Source organism: Betta splendens, chromosome 17 (genome assembly GCF_900634795.4).
Source record: "Betta splendens chromosome 17, fBetSpl5.4, whole genome shotgun sequence".
NCBI lineage: Eukaryota > Metazoa > Chordata > Actinopteri > Anabantiformes > Osphronemidae > Betta > Betta splendens.
The window spans coordinates 15,800,487-15,816,817 of record NC_040897.2 but is presented as its reverse complement, the minus strand read 5'-3'; the positions used below and the strand labels follow the sequence as shown (position 1 = coordinate 15,816,817).

At 51.7% G+C, this 16,331-nt stretch overlaps 2 protein-coding genes and 1 long non-coding RNA gene across 13 annotated transcripts in view; 1 reads left to right on the top strand and 2 right to left on the bottom strand.

Annotated features, from left to right (window-relative positions):
- The window catches only part of LOC114844145 (partitioning defective 3 homolog), a 116,346-nt gene extending 111,086 nt beyond the window's left edge, over window positions 1-5,260 (bottom strand). The window contains 1 exon segment of the mRNA XM_029131259.3: window positions 4,696-5,260. Within this exon segment, the coding sequence (XP_028987092.1) occupies window positions 4,696-4,815 (120 nt within the window). The 5' untranslated portion in view covers window positions 4,816-5,260.
- Window positions 5,261-6,022: 762 nt separating this feature from the next.
- Window positions 6,023-7,818, bottom strand: LOC114844225 (uncharacterized). The gene is made up of 2 exons (XR_003783701.3): window positions 7,736-7,818; window positions 6,023-7,143 (listed from the first exon to the last, which is right to left on the bottom strand). It is a non-coding gene; the product is annotated as an uncharacterized LOC114844225 (long non-coding RNA).
- Window positions 7,419-14,935, top strand: LOC114844203 (cAMP-responsive element modulator-like). 11 transcript variants are annotated; one of them, XM_029131374.3, is made up of 9 exons: window positions 7,425-7,633; window positions 8,328-8,423; window positions 8,533-8,644; window positions 8,718-8,816; window positions 10,522-10,610; window positions 10,880-10,998; window positions 11,067-11,231; window positions 12,968-13,127; window positions 13,576-14,935. In XM_029131374.3, exons 2-9 carry the CDS (start codon window positions 8,404-8,406, stop codon window positions 13,718-13,720), a joined length of 909 nt encoding a protein of 302 aa, XP_028987207.1. In that variant the 5' UTR covers window positions 7,425-7,633; window positions 8,328-8,403; the 3' UTR covers window positions 13,721-14,935. The 11 variants fall into 11 exon arrangements, with proteins under 11 accessions (XP_028987209.1, XP_028987207.1, XP_028987206.1 ...); XM_029131373.3 differs by having other exon boundaries at window positions 8,297-8,423; XM_029131376.3 differs by having other exon boundaries at window positions 7,419-8,423; window positions 10,883-10,998.
- The last annotated feature ends 1,396 nt before the right edge of the window (window positions 14,936-16,331 follow it).

The window sequence follows — 16,331 nt, the reverse complement described above, 5'->3', positions numbered from 1 at the left end:
CTCATAAATCATTTAGCGTTCGCTAATGTGGCTCCTCCTCCTCGGAGCGCGGTGTGGTTTTCCTCAGCTAAACCGTCCACTCGTCCAGGTATCGTCGCTACGGCAACGCGGAAGCGCCGGCCCTTTAAAACGCTTCCTCTGCATCACCAAAGCAGCGGCTTCTCACTCCGCTGCAGGCAATTAACAGCTGGATGAGAGCAGCAGGCAGCGCTGGGAGGGGAAATGAAATTTTAGGACTCGGGCAAGAAGAATCTCTGAGGAATTCCAGGGAAAGAAAATAATAAACCAGCATCTAAACAAAGCAAGAACGAAAAAGGAAGATGTGGGTCGACACAAGGAGAGGAGGCTTTGAAACAATAGGAGGTCCTCAGACTCCATCGCATCCCTGACAGATACTGTATATCAGTGTTGGGAGTCCTGACATTCCTCAGACACAATCCTCCCTCTGTGCCGAGTCCTCGACGCATCAGTGGACGAGCGACACAGGCCCAGTGTGGCTGGAGAGAGAGAGAGAGAGAGAGAGCACAGGGCCACGCGTGGTGAAGCCTCACTTTAAAGTGCACTTTAATCAGACGGACTGTCACGCTTCCTACTCGTACGATCAGGACTCACAGCTCTGTTCTCAGTTCTTTCCTGGAGCTGAAGGGAAAATGAGGCTGATACTATCAATAAAAGCATCAATAATGCAGAGGGCAGAGAGACTCTTCACATCAGGAGCAGTCATGGAAATCTGCTCCATACCTCAGTGGGATGATGACACTCAGTCTATGAGGACTTCTTAATGTTAATTAATTTAATTAACTAATAATCTTAATGATGGTAATCAACATTTCTACTATGCAGCAGATTTGTGGAATAAACCCGTGTGTCACATGAATATTAACTTGAACAATGACCATTAAGCACATGAACATGGAGCGGAGCTGCTGCTCTCAGCGTGGCTGCGCATCAGAGCAGGTTCGGTCCCAGATGTGAGATGAGGAGAACGCTGCTGCTCTGCAGCTGCACGCGCCGTCCCCCCACTGGACTGGCCCAGTGTAACCATCAGCTGCAGCGTCCCAACCAGTTCACAAGCGTGTTTAAATACAGCACAGGCATGAATGCGGCAGTGTTCAAACTGCCAGCGTGCGTCAAACGCTCCACAAACCACGTCTTTATCCGCCCAACGCCGCGTTACAAACACGGATTCAGCTCTTTTCTGTAGCAGCTTTCACCAGACGCCGTGATGCTGCGTTTGAGGCCTGAGGCTACGGCTGCGGAGACGAAACGCACCCGGCAGCGCTGGCGGCAGCTTTTCATTACGCAGCTCTTCTTGCACTAGTTTACGTTCAGGAGTTTCCTGTGTTTATGGAAGAGGAGCCACAGCCGACACCAGGACCAGAACCAGGACCCGCCTCAAACGCCGACGTGGAGCAGACGGACGACGACCTGCAGACACGATGCCGGGTCCATTGGACCCATTGGACCCGGTCCAGGGTTCCAGGGGTTTGTTTTCACAGGCCTCTGTAAACCACTTAAGTTCTCAGCATCTTTAAGTCTTTTAAGCTGGACTCTGATTAACTCAACCTTCCACCGGCACCAGTCAAACGTTTCGGCCCAGACGTAACAAACTCCAGGTCACGATGGGCCCCACATCCACGGCGCTGCAGGTACCGAGCCGAGCCCACCTCAGAACTGAGTCAGAACCTGAGCGCGTGAACCCGGCACCAGGCCGCTGTGGACCCTCTCCACAGGAGCTCAGTCAAGGGCAAAGTGGATCATCGCTGGAGCCCTTAATCCTGCACTCGGCCCGTTTTGGATGGAGGGACCCGGGACGGAGCAGCCTGGGGACACCAGGATCAAACGGATCCACTGTGACATTACTCAGGGCTCACGACCCGACACCGACCGCACCTACACTGACGGCAGAATTACACTCTGACCCAAATTAACAAATCTCTGCAAAACTCTCTGAACTGGATTCAAGTGGACGTCCAAATCTCCACCAGAACACGTCTGGTTGGAGCCCGACCCACACGCTGGTACCACTGCTGCTGTCCTGAGCACAGCCTGGTTGGAGCAGTCAGGACCCCTGGATATGGCAAGCTGCTGAACAGCAGGTTCTGACCCGGAGGCCCAGACGCTGTCGGACCCATCATTGTAATCTTTTCTCGTCACATTGGCTTCGTGGCCTCTTTCGTGTAAACACTGATCTAAACTAAAAGCGGACCCACTTCAAAAGTTGGCGCCGACTTTGAAGCCGCTGCACGTGTTGATGTGTGGGAGCAGCGGCGGCGAAGGACGGAGCGGCTGCAGGTCCGTCCATCAAAGGCTGCGGCTCTAATGAAAAAGCCCCATTTGTCTAATGAATTGTGTAACAGCACAGAGACGGTCAGTGGCCACAGCGCTGCTCCAACACTGTGGCCACTTTATTAGGAACGCCTGAGCCACAGTGACCAGTGGAGCCACGTTCCAGTCTGACTGAAACTAAAAACCAGTTTAAACCGACACGACGCAGCCCGTACGGAAACGTGCATTTGTTGCAGCTCTGCTAAATTTAGCAGCGCCCAGATTTGTAGATAATAAAAACACTAAGTCACTATTTCTAAGCCCACGTTTGAACCAGTACCAGACCCGATGGTGCCGCCTGGGTCAAGCTGGCCAGACTCACTGCAGGAAACTCCAGCAGAGACTGGAGCTGGGAACCAGTTATCAGCAGCCATGGGACACTTCACAGCTTCACAGGGCGGCGACTGAGATGTTTGTCATCAGCAGCCAAGCGGAGACGCTTCAGGGACGACGAGGAGGAATCAGAGCCTCTCCTCATCCGGCTGCTGGAGGCAGAGCCCGGCCCGTTTGTGTGCAAGCATTCTAGGACTCGTCCTCGTGGCCTCGCGGCGCCGATGCCACAGCTATGAGAGCAGAGAGCTGCTTCTCTGCAGGAAGCATTCCTCTGTAATGACAGGGGAAGTTACAGCACACGGAGGAGGAGAACCAGCGCAGCTAAACGCGGGCCCGACCCACAAACAGGCGGGGATCACATGAAACGGGCCGGGCCCCGAACGCAGTCGTGACGGCCTTTGTTTTGTAGTGGGAGAGCTCGCGACCAGCTCTGGGTTTAAATTAGGATCAAAGCTGGAGAAAAACCAAGGCCGCGGCGGCAACAGGTTTCCAGGCTTTTAGCCGTTAAACGGAGATCATCAAGTGTTAGAGCGTCAGAACCGAGGCTCTGTGGAACCAGCGGGTCCCTGAACGCAGCATCGGCTTCAGACGCGACTAGGAGCTCATGAGGCTGATCCATAAATACATTACTCAACGGCGCCTCATCACGGCTTCAGTGACACCAGCAGCAGCAGCTCATTTGTCTTTTGCCGCTCAGTAAACGTGAGTGTGAGGTCGACGCCATGTTGGATTCTTGGGTGGATGTTTTCTCCTGTGGCTCGTTTGCTTGAACTCATTTGGGTTTAATTCTGTTTTTAAAGCGCGGTTTGGTAGCGACGGTCCGTCTACATGTTTGGAGCGGCTTCACTCGTGTAGTTTGTGTTATGGAACATGACCACAGCGTTAGCGTGAGCTCACTCACACGTCCTCAGGTACCGCGCCGTTTCTGCCGCTCACAGCTGTTGGACGCGCGTCCTTCCAGGAAAACCATGATGCACTTTGTTAGAAGGTGCAGACTCTTCTGTTCCATCAGCTGATGCATTCTTTCCATCTCCACCAAACTCGGGTCTCAGCTGGTTTTCTACGAGCAGAGCAGCGTTGTCCGCAGACCAGGCCCGGTTCACACTGGATCATTCAGAACCGGAGGACTGTGTGCTGTTTGAACCTCAAACTGAGGCTGCTTCATAAATCTGTGAATCCACGCCTGAGATAATTCACTGCCAGCTTTTCAATAAGCAGTAAATCTGCCAAGTGAAGTCTTTGCAGAGAAGTTTGGTTTCATCCTCTGCGCATCGAGCTTCTAATAAAGGGCTGTTTTGCAGCCTCTCTCCTGCTCCTCCTCCTGTGATCTATCGGACGGGACCAGACACCTCTGCGTCCAGATGCGGCTCCGTCATCATCCTTCGCCTTGGCTTCTTAACCTTTGGGAGAGTTACGCCAGGTCTGAGCCTCCGCCACTCAGATGGAGCTGGCGCTGCTGCAAATCAAGATCAGTCAGCATTGAACCAATTGTCGCCGTTGTTCCCTTTGGCATCAGCAAACCTTCACCTACTCGCTCCGCGGCCTCGGTAAAAGTTGCCGCTGCTGCCGTTGTGTGTGACTCCAGGCTGTAGACGGAGCCCTGCCTCGCTTCTCCGCCTGCAGCTGCTGCTATTAGCCCGCTAGGCTAATCTCTGCTGGCAACTTCCAGCCCGAGCTCCAACGGGACCAAGCGCACAGGCGCGTGTTCGTGCGCGAATGTGCTCGAGACGCGCGCTTCACGCCTGTAGCGGAGCCTCGGTTTGAATCCCACGGGAAGTTCGTGGGATTCAAACCCAGAACCACAATGGCGGAGCCCCGTCCCTTGAAAAGTAGCAGCGCAGGCGAACACTTCGCGCACGCGGCGTACGTGAGCTCAAGAAGTCAGCAAACTGTGCGGCCGCGAGCGCACGAGCGCAAAGGTGCCACTTCTCCCCCTCCGAGCGTCCGCTCCAAGTTTGCGCCATATTGCGAGCGCCCGCAACATTGTTTCCAGGAAAACAAAAGCCGCACGGAAACAAAGTCGCCGCCACTTACCTTGGCGATCGCCTTCTTGTATCTCATGACAGCCTGCTGGACCAGCGTGTGGACTTTGATGTTGCCGTCCCCGCACGGAACCACCACCCGCGTGCGGCCAAAACACACCGTGACTTTCATGGTTCAGGATCCGAGCTCTCGCCAAGATTCGGCGTCAAAGCGAGCAGAGGAGGCGACGAGAAATCCGTGTGGGATCCAAAGGGAGCATGGGTTGCGCTGGTTCGGCTCCGCGGCGGTCCGGTTCCCTCGCGGAGCACAGACTACGCGTCGTTCCGCTTCTGCCCGCCGGGCGACATTGTGCTGCGTTTTCAGACCACCTGTTTGGCTTCGCCTTCCTTTCCTCTCGATCCCAGGCTCGGTCCCTGCTGAGCTAATGCTCGCTCATGTGTTGCGTTCACGGCAGTCGGCGATGCGGCGGTCTCAGCTGAGCGTTTGGCTTGAATGACCCAGAAGTTGTTGTTGCTCAATTATACTTGCGCGATGCAACATGTCATCCTTTCCGTGCAATAAACGGTATTTTCCGGTAAGTTTGAATCAACGGTAGACGGCGTCAAAGGCTGGAGGCCAGAGTTTACGAGCGGCATCAGAAGGCATCAGGAGGGCAGGCTGACTGGTGGTCAGGTTAGGTAGTTTTGGCGCGCAGTGGATGCGCTCATGGAGAAGATAATGCGATCCAAATGACAAGCATTGCATTAGAGGCGTTTGCAGGATTGTGAGAAGTCCCTGCTGTGTTCCGAGCCCCTGAAGGCAGCAGCTCAGGCTTCAGATAGTGGAGGCGAGCATTACAAGCATGTGGAAAGCGCGTCTCCGTCCGGTGCCAACGCGCAGCTCACGGGCTATTTTAACTTCACCACAGCTGGAGCTTCGACGGACCGCAGCGTGGCAGCTGTCACGGCCGCTTTTACGGCCTCAACCCCGGCAACATGAGCTCCGTGCGGGGCGGTTTTTATTACAGGTGACACACTGGCAGCAGATAAATAGCACACGGGTCATTTTAGTGCAGGACAGACTCAAGTAGACGTTTATGACAAGCAAGTACCGTTTTAAAAGTCAAATATTCACATTATCTGCAGCAGAAGGTCTGAAGGTGCAGCGCTTGTTATGATTAAAACATCACAGGAACCACAGGTGATTACTTAATGGCTCATCACCCAATCACGTTATGAAACTCAGTCACACACAGGATGAAAACATGTCAGTCAAGTGACCTGAGTCCAAATTAAAAAGTGTAAACAGCTTTTATTTCTACTGTTGTCAGATGAACGTAGTAAAGAGAGAAAGGTCTCAGGAAGCAGCAGGTAAAACACCTCTGCTCCGTCGGGTTCGACCCTGGTGTCTGTGAAGCACCGTTCAACCAGCAGCGCCCTCTGTCGGTCAGTAGCTGCCACTTCTTCAAGGAGCCGTGACTGCTGTGAGTCCAGTGACTGATGGGCCCAACGGATGCAGGTCAGGAGGCTGAGCTCTGAGGACATGCTTCATTTCACACAGTGATGAACTGTGAGTGTCATTGTCTGGACCATGTCTCAGATCACCTGTATTAATGCTCTGTTATTATTATTAAGCCGGTGTGAGGTTTGACACTCAGGCCCCAAAAGGCTGCAGCTTTGGCTCCAACAGCTCTTTGATGGTATTAACAGCGTGTTATTGTGTGGCGTGCTCATCCCAGGCTAATTTGGTGCTAAAGAGCTGTCTGGCCCGGGTCATCTGGCCCCCTGCTGACGGGCCCCTGCGCCCCCTGAGGCTCCCCGTCTGCTGCTGCACTGCACCATCTGGAGCCCCCGTCGTCTCAAGAGAGCGACGGCGCCAGGACTCAGAAGCATGTGTTTACAAATGTTAACAGACATGAAACAACCAAAACGACACAAACGAATAGATGAGAATACGAAGGTGAAAAGTCCAGGAAATCCACCTTTAAAGATCTCATTTTTCTTCCGCACACTTTCTGTCCCACATGCTGAGACTGACTCAGCAGCTCCACGGTCACGCTGTCGGGGACTCGGACAGGACGGAGCGGAGCACAGTGTGAACAGTACGACCTCCTCTGGCTCCGAGGAGGACAGATGGAGGCTCTGGGTTCAGCCGGGCCTGGGTCCAAAGGAAGTGAATGCCTGTGCAGCCATGTGGGGACCTGTAGTCCACCTCCACCCAGCACAGCAGCTGACGGACGGAGCCTGAGCTTCACACCCACACCTCTAAATGCTAATGAGGATCGCAGTTGGCTTCATATTTCTTCGACATTTAGGTGCGACGCCTGAACACGCCAGCGCACTGGGAGAAGGATTCCTGTTGCAGTGGGACACGACGTGAACCGGATGAGCAGGAACTTCCTCTGGTTGCAGTGTTAGTGACGCGAGCTTCAGGCTCGTCCTGCTGCGCTCATTGTTGGTTGGTTGTTCTTGTGAAACAGCAGCTGTTTCCTGTTCCCTCTGGACACGGCAGCACCGCGTCCTGCCAGTAGATGGCGACAAACCTCTGTTGTGTGAACACTCCTCGGTAAAACACCAAATCATTTATGATTCTATAATTTAATGGCTAAGATTTATTGTACACTAAAACAACATTGTTATAATGCACACATGATGCATTTAAGTTTAAATAATATTAGCAACCGATGATACGGTTAATTTTATTTGTAGGAGAAGTGTTTAGAGACTATAAAGTCTAACGTCCTGTACGATGACGTTAAAAACGTCGTATTATTTATATATTAAATGCTTCAGTACATATTGCCGCGCGGTGCCCCCTGGGTGCAAAGCGAACGCGGAAGTGAACAGACGGGGGCTCTCTCGCCCCTCGACGCGCTCTTCGACGTTAAACCGACTCGTCCATCGACATTTTGGGCACAGCATCATCAGCGCTGACGTGGACGCTACGTGAGCGAGGGCGCGTGCCGTCCAGCCTACTGTAGTCAGTGACGAGGCGCCTACGTAGAGCTTCGGTAAGTCGCTGCAAAGCTGTCACAGTGTCGGGCCAGCGGCGGGCGCGCGGACGGAGACGGAGCAAAGCGAGCGAACACGTCATTCACATTGTTTTTTCTTACTTTGCTCGTCGGTGACCAGGCCGAAGAGCGAGGCCGAGCGAAGCATGTTCGGCTCCGCTCAGTTACAAGTTTACGCCGCTGCGTCAAGTCAGGCGAATTGACGTCGCAGGCGGAAGTGATGCATTCGTTTTTCACAATAAAATATACTAGTGTAACTCGTCACGTGTGAAACCATATCTGTGTTTTTATATGTCCTGCATTTATAAACCTCTGTGTGTAAAACAAATGGATAATCAATGTAAATAAATATTCTGAGGAGCTTGGACAGATTACTGGTGAAAGGGGAACAAGACAAGTCAGCGTGAGCTTTTGTAACTTGACTTGTGGAAAGTGAAACTGCCTGTTGTCTCGTGCGCTATAAACTGTCAGGTTCCTGTTTGATTGGCTGAAACAAGCGGGAATGACAGAACGTCAGCGCCTTCCTCTGTCAGAGCCTTTAATGGAGGCGTCGGCCTCTGCTGACGTCAGTCGAGCTGTGACCTTCAGCCTTTAAGCTCATGTCTACGTTTACTTCATCTCTAAAGCCATTTCACTCATTTTCACCTTTTCTTTTGTAAAAAGACTGAGAAAGTTCACAGCACAATGTGTTTAGGAACAAGCAGAACTAAAGCTGCAGGTTGCAACAGAACTCTGCTGGGACAGATGTGTTTGAGAAACAGGCTGATGGAATGAGGATTCAGCGTGTGGTGTGAGTTCCCCTCACGGGCTGAAGTAATATCCTGTCAGCTGTTTGACATTAAATATGTCCAAACTCGGGCCGTGTGTCCAGTCACGGCTCTGTGGACCCGTCTGTGCAGGTGCGACATGGACTCATCAGTCTCATCTCGACTCGGCGGCGGCTTGAAGGACGTGACGGACGCAGAGGAGCAGCACGGCGACGCCAGTCCGTCTCCCACGGCGTCCGATCAGGTGCCGGCTCACGGGGAGGCGTAAGCAGCGCGGTGCCTCGGGTCCGCTTCACATCTGGGTTCTGTCATGTCAGCAGGGTTCTGGTCCGGAGGAGTCCGACGTCGCCGTACAGGGGGTCATCCAGGCGCCGCAGACGTCCGTCATCCAGTCCCCACAAGTCCACACGGTGCAGGTAGAGTCCGAGTGTGGCTCAATGGGTGGAGCCTCTGGGAAGCAGGAGGTCGCTAGTTCGAACTCAGTTACTGCCACCAGGTGTGTCCTTGAGCAAGGCCTCTGAGCGGCTTCCCACTGCTCCACAATGAGGGTTGAAGAATTATCTAATCTCATTATTAGAACATGTCAATTCCTGGTTTTGATTCATTCAACACACAGCTGTGATGTCATTGATGACATAAGATGACCATATATTCTACAGCTGTGATGTCATTGATGACATCACAGCATGGTCCATAATAGGACCATATATTCTACGGCTGTGATGTCAGACCTTGTGTCAGTGATTGACGTGTAGTCGACGCTCTAAACCAGTTGATCTGTTAATGGGATTGACTGAGCTTTAAGTCCACCAGTATAACCTTCACGCTGAGGAGGTGATGTCACTGTTGTGTCTGGACTCCACAAACACCAGACTGACGTGTGCTGAGAGAGGTCTTCTGTAGAAGAAGGTTGAGAGGCTAAAGTGAATCTGTGAAACACACATTGTGCTACTGGGACCAGCAGCTCGTCTCTGATGGGACCAGCAGCTCGTCTCTGATGGGACCAGCAGCTTCTCCTTGATGGGACCAGCAGCTCGTCCTGATGGGACCAGCAGCTCCTTCCTGATGGGACCAGCAGCTCCTTCCTGATGGGACCAGCAGCTCCTTCCTGATGGGACCAGCAGCTTCTCCCTGATGGGACCAGCAGCTTCTCCCTGATGGGACCAGCAGCTCCTTCCTGATGGAACCAGCAGCTCGTCCTGATGGGACCAGCAGCTCGTCTCTGATGAGACCAGCAGCTCGTCCTGTTGGGACCAGCAGCTTCTCCTTGATGGGACCAGCAACCAGCAGCTCCTCCTGATGGGACCAGCAGCTCCTCCTGATGGGACCAGCAGCTTCTCCCTGATGGAACCAGCAGTTTGTCTCTGATGGAACCAGCAGCTCGTCCTGATGGGACCAGCAGCTCCTCCTGATGGGACCAGCAGCTCGTCTCTGATGGGACCAGCAGCTCGTCTCTGATGAGACCAGCAGCTCGTCCTGTTGGGACCAGCAGCTTCTCCTTGATGGGACCAGCAACCAGCAGCTCCTCCTGATGGGACCAGCAGCTCCTCCTGATGGGACCAGCAGCTCGTCTCTGATGGGACCAGCAGCTCGTCTCTGATGAGACCAGCAGCTCGTCCTGATGGGACCAGCAGCTCGTCTCTGATGGGACCAGCAGCTCGTCTCTGATGAGACCAGCAGCTCGTCCTGTTGGGACCAGCAGCTTCTCTCTAATGGAACCAGCAGCTCGTCTCTGATGGGACCAGCAGCTTCTCCCGATGGGACCAGCAGCTTCTCCCTAATGGGACCAGCAGCTCCTTCCTGAGGAAAAGCTGTTCCAAACAAAGACCTGCCCAGTGTCAGTTATCACTGAGTGGATGTGGCTCTGACCAGACATGTTCTGTCTGGAACATTCTTTTATTCTCATCAGGGAGCGTCAACATACTTAAGCTTCGCATTCACTTCTGGCTTCCTAAATAATTACACAGCACCTGGAGCAAAGACTCCGCTGAGACTCAGACTAGGCTCAAAAGACTGGGGCTGTTTGACGTCATTCTTCATGAAGTCTAAACACGGTTCACAGCCTGTAGCACCACACTAACGCTGCAGATAACGCATCTGTTCCTATCTTGTTTGCTACAGATCGCGTCTGTGGCGGAGCTGGAGGACGACGGCTCCGTCACCGACTCCCAGAAGAGACGCAAGATTCTCTCCAGACGTCCGTCTTATCGGTGAGCGTGGTGATAAACACGCTGGGACCCGTGTCACGTTTCATCAGCCTGCGTGAGCCGTCAGGTCTAAGGTTACAGAGAGGAAGCTTCTACCGACAGGCTCCGCGCTCATAACGATGCTACATATATAATTATTGGTCAGTGTCCGGATAAATGTTTGGAAGCACCAGAACCTTAGGAAGCAACAGGAGAATCACATTTCAGACGGGTTGTAGGTTGTTGCAGTTCTTTAAAGCCAGTGCAGATTCATTGCTTGAATCCTCCCACAGAAGAATCCTCAACGACCTGTCATCAGATTCACCAGCAGTTCCTAAGATCGAGGAAGAGAAGACGGAGGACGAGGCTCCGGGGCCGACCTCCATCTACCAGACCAGCTCAGGACAGTACAGTAGGTACAAACCACCCACAGCCCGGCCGTGCGTGCCCTGTGGACTGAACCGCTGTGACCCCACACAGTTGCCATCGCTCAGGGCAGAGCCGTCCAGCTGAGCAGCCCCGGGCTGGAGGCCCAGCAGGGGGCCCAGACCCCGCAGGCCGGCGCCACCATCCTGCAGTGTGCCGCTCAGGCTGGGAGCTCTCCCCAGCAGATCTACATCCAGGGGGGGCAGGTGCTCATCCAAGGTAGGGCTCCCACGAGTCTGTCATACAGTCAGTGTTTCAGTGGATGCTGCTGACTTATAACCGCAGGCTGAAGCTGCTTTATTATAGTGAAGACCTCGACAACAGACGGCTTCCTGTGCTGGAGCCTGCCGTTTGTCACATTAGGCTTTGTTGAACCTGATACTGTGAAGTCTTATTCATCCTCCTTCTCTTTGCGTCCTTCCTGCCTTGTCTCACAAACGCACACCAAATACCTCCAATCAACAGTTTGCACGGCAGCCGCTTGGGACACAATATCCTCTTGTTTGTTGAGCGTCTCTCTAGTTGCGTCACTTGGGCTAAAAATACAGCCCTGCCACTACTGCCTGCCCCTCGGCCCCCCTCCTCCCCCGCCTGCCTCTCATTGTGTTCTGTACTAGCAGCTGATCCACGGAGGGGGGGAGGGGGCGGGGAGCGTGGGAGGAACTAATCCAGGGTGTTTCACTGACTTCAGCAGGCGGGAGTGATGTCATTGTGATGTCAATGCCGGTAATTGTAATTGGGCTGCGAAGTTGACGAGTGACCACTCTGATGCAGGGAGAGCTGAGAGGAAGGAAAAGGCGAGAAGGAGAAACCGAGAGTCCAGAGCAGCGAGAGGAAGAAGGGTTAGGAGAGAGTTTTAGTGTCGAGGCTCTCGTCTGCCGTGGTGCTGGATTACTGGAAACCAGAGATGGCTGTAACTGGGGATGAGACCGAGTCAGGTACGTGTGCAAGCTTGTGTCATGTTTATGCATGAATGAGGTTTATGGGCAGGACGGGAGCTGAGTGAAGAGAAGCAGGAACAAATCGCTCTCTGGCTTCTGAAGTACTTTACAAACCCCTCGATCTTCATCAGCTCTGATCGAACACATGGTGGAAAGTAGTTGTAGGTGATTGTTTGAGCAGGTGGAGGATCCGACAGGTCCGCACACATTTGTTCAGTTTGCCTTCAGTCTGTGTCCTGCTCCAACATAAACACTAATACGCTCCGACTCTGAGGCTCTTCAGCGGTTGTCAGGCAGAACGGCAGGCGGGGGAGGAGGGCAGGAGGGGGAGGAGGAGCGGGCAGTCGGGTGTTTGACGTCACTCCAGTTTCCTGGAACAGAAGCCGAGCACAGAAGAGAGAATGCAAAGCAGAGTGAGACGCACGCGCTGACGTCAACGCAGCTCGAGTCACTGTTATCACAAAGACTGTGTGCGAACGGAGGAACGTTCTCAGGAACAAAGTGGGGAGAAGCTGAAAGGCGGCGCTTCACACTCCACTCATCAGATGACTGGACTCAGACCAAGCCTCTGTTCAGTGGGACACAGGTTCACACTGTTCACACACAGCAGATGTACAGCATTCATAACTACTAGCAGGGGGGGGGGGGCAGCTGCCCCAAGTGAGTAGCCCCCTGACCACAACCAGTGAGTCACAGACTGGTAGAGCCTGTTTGTGTGTGTTTAAGGATTCAGAAGAGTTGCAGTTTGTAGCTTCACTGGTCTCTTAGTTCACTGCTCGTCTTCCTTCGTTTAACTGGCTGAAACACAGCAGCACAAATTAAGGGTGATGAGATGAATCAAACACAGCACAAAGCATTTACAAACACACAGTCATGGAGAGAGGAAGTTCATCTTTTGAAGCAGGAAGGAGGCGGTGAGCTGTGGCTAAAGTTAGACAGCGGCTTCTGGCCCGTCACAAACATCTGGTCGTTTCTAATGGAAATCCTTTCTCATGTTCTGTCGTTGGTTCCTAGCTGCCACCGGAGACATCCCCGCCTACCAGCTGCGCTCGCCCAGCTCGGGTCTGCCTCAGGGCATCGTGATGGCCGCGTCCCCGGGCTCCATGCAGAGCCCGTCATCACAGCACGCCGAGGAGATCACCCGCAAGAGGGAGGTCCGGCTGATGAAGAACAGGTGAGAGCGCTGTTCATGCTGTTCACGTTGTTCACGCTGTTCATGCTGTTCATGTTTGCATGCTGTTTGCGTTGTTCATGCTGTTCACACTGTTCATGCTGTTCACACTGTTCATGCTGTTCACACTGTTCATGCTGTTCACGTTGTTCACGCTTTTCATGCTGTTCATGTTTGCATGCTGTTTGCGTTGTTCATGCTGTTCACACTGTTCATGCTGTTCACACTGTTCACGTTGTACATGCTGTTCGCGTTCTTCACGCTGTTCACGCTGTTCATGCTGTTTGCGTTGTTCATGCTGTTCACGCTGTTCATGCTGTTCACACTGTTCATGTCATTCCCGCTGTTCGCGTTGTTCATGCTGTTGACACTGTTCATGCTGAGGGGCGCAGGTCAGAGAGTCAGGACAACATGTTTCTGTGTTTTCATCTCTCGTCCGCTTCTTCTCCAGGGAGGCAGCTCGAGAGTGCCGCAGGAAAAAGAAGGAGTACGTGAAGTGTCTGGAGAACCGCGTGGCCGTGCTGGAAAACCAAAACAAGACGCTGATCGAGGAGCTGAAGGCGCTGAAGGACATTTACTGCCACAAAGCGGAGTAGCTGCTCCACGGCGCCGTTTACAAACTGCTGCAGCCAAAAAAAAAAAAGACTCTGAAACAAAAAGTGCTTTGACGTCTCTGCCATCTCTGCTCACTCAGGCCTGGTTCACGCCGACGCATCCCGGGGACCGGACCGGACCGGACCGGGTTTGCTCTCGTTCGTATCTCGTGCTCGCGTCCACGCTGCGCTTGCTGTAGGTGTCGTGCACAGACAGACAGTCAGCTGGAGAGGAGGAAGACAGGAGGCACAGGTGCATCCTGAAAGCGGCAAACGGGTCAGCCAGGTTTCCACGAGGTCGGATCCAGCACCAGCTTCAACCAGGCAACTAAACGTGTTTACCTGAACATGTCGTGTGTGATTTACGCTTCTGTTTTCAGTCGTTTCATGCATTCCTTCATGCAGAAAAGAAAAAAAAAAAAAAAAAAAAACGCCGGTGCGAGTTTCCTGGATGTCATCATTCTGTTACCAGTTTGTGTTGTTGATCAAAGAGTTCAGGATGAAGGTTGTTCTCGTGTTTGGCTGCTTATGCATATTTCAAGCCAATGCAGGGGGGCATTATGGGAATGAACCCGCGTAAAAGTCTAACGCTTTTATTTATGACTGAATGGAGTCCATTGTTTTATTTGAAGCTACTCTTTAGTGAAAGCACATTAAGCACCAAAGTGTCCGCGTCACAGGTTCCACTAAACACAGTTGACTCTATTGTGTCCTGACAAACCGGACAAACCTCAGTTTTGTAAAGAAATGGCTTAAAATGACTCGCAGCTCCGACACGAACTGTGAGCATCAGAGTAGTTTTAGGTGAAATCAACCTATTTGATTCTGGCTGAATGTTAAAATGCTCTGTTTAAAGGGTGACGCCAACTTCTTCTTCGTGTGATTTAAGGCTGGTGGATCATCTTGTTGAGGTTTCTGCTCACTGCTTTAGTTGCTGGGTTCTGAATAGACAGAGCGACGGCTCCTCACTTAGTCACATCTTCTCTACCAGTAACTACTGTTTGTCTCTGACAGCGTGATGACTCACTTCCACATAATGATCAGGTGAAAGGTGATAACATCATAGTTTAATTTGATATCAGCTGAGTTGACTTTCTCTGCGTGTTGCTTTCTGTTGTTGTTTGAACTGGCTCAGACTTTTTCCTTGGTGTTCTTTCATTTAAATTGTAAAACCCAACTTTTTTTGTTTATCTAATAAAATCTTGGTATGTAACACGAGCTGTGGCCAGTTCTTTTATTAAAGCAGCTGTTTAATTACTGTTAATGAAAACAGTGAAGCCCTGTGACATCGGTTGACCCCACATTTCTGCAGCTGTGGTCACAGTTAGGAAGAAAAGTAAAGCAGCATTTTGAAATAGGTGCAACAGAAAAAAAGTGGGTGGAAGCAGTGATGAAGCTTCATTTAACCAAAGTTTACCTTTATGTTGCATCAGAAAAAGAGCAAAATTCCTGCAATGTTTTTAAGCCACGTGATATTTCAGCAGCCAGCAAACAAAGTTACTTTTTAAAACAAAGTGCATGCAAAGAATTAGTTTCCATAGCAACTGGTTGGTCATAAAGCACTGACCTTGAAGGGTTCGTTGTCTTTATTGAAGTGGGATCAGTTTTCTCTCGTATGCACATAAACTACTCACAGGTTGTTGCTGAGAACAGCCACGCTCCCTTTTAGACTCTTATCTCCCACAGACACACATAAACTGGTGAACAGGTTCAAAGGGGAGAGATCAGCGCTCATACTTATCTGTTGACATGTTGCATAAACCTCTAGAAACATCTGCATAAAGACGTTTCTACTGGAGTCAACCATGACGTCACAGACCAGTTTATTTCACTGGAGCAAATGTCAACGGATCAGAAGAATTTAGCTTTATGTTATTAATTAAATCAACATTACGCTTTCAAAGTATTTACTCTGACTTCATCTCCTGCTCAAACTCAATATTCATATTTCAGCCTTTCAAACATCCTAATGTTTGGTTCTGGTCCAGAGCGGGCGGTGGAAATTTCCACCTAGAGCCTCCTACAAACGTGAAACCTGGCAGGCTGCTAAAGGCGCCCCCTGGTGTCCAGTCTGCAGCACTGCAACCAATCACCAACCACAGTAAAAAGACTTCACATCAAATAAAATACCTCATTCAGACGTGTGAAAATATTACTGTTCATTTTTATTTCACTCTGTGTTCACGTAGCCAACCTACACCACACGTTTCTGTGTGGGGGCATTTTTCCTTTTCTTTATATTTATTCTATATTTCTTGATACAGCTGCTCTTCTGACTGCTCTGCTTCCATAAATATTACCAAGCGATGGCAACATCAGGAAAAAAGAACATGAGAAACTAGAGAAATACCAAGGGCTCAGAGAAGAACTGGAGAAGGCTTGGAAGGTGAAGGCCACAGTGGTGCCTGTGGTGATCAGAGCACTAGGGGCTGTGACCCCCAAACTGGAGGAGTGGCTACAACAGATCCCTGGAAAAACATCCGAAATCTCAGTCCAGAAAAGTGCAGTCCTAGGAACAGCAAGGATACTGCGCAGAACCCTCAAGCTCCCTGGCCTCTGGTAGAGGACCCGAGCTTGGAAAGTGGATGAGACCACCCGCGGAGGGTGAGAATAG

Excerpts from the sequence above, each read along its gene's own strand:
- LOC114844203 (XM_029131374.3), top strand. The coding sequence starts at position 8,404 with ATGAGGATTCAGCGTGTGGT. Across the intron at positions 8,424-8,532 it reads ATGAGGATTCAGCGTGTGGT|GTGCGACATGGACTCATCAG; the intron begins GTGAGTTCCCCT and ends CCGTCTGTGCAG. Across the intron at positions 10,611-10,879 it reads TCCAGACGTCCGTCTTATCG|AAGAATCCTCAACGACCTGT; the intron begins GTGAGCGTGGTG and ends ATCCTCCCACAG.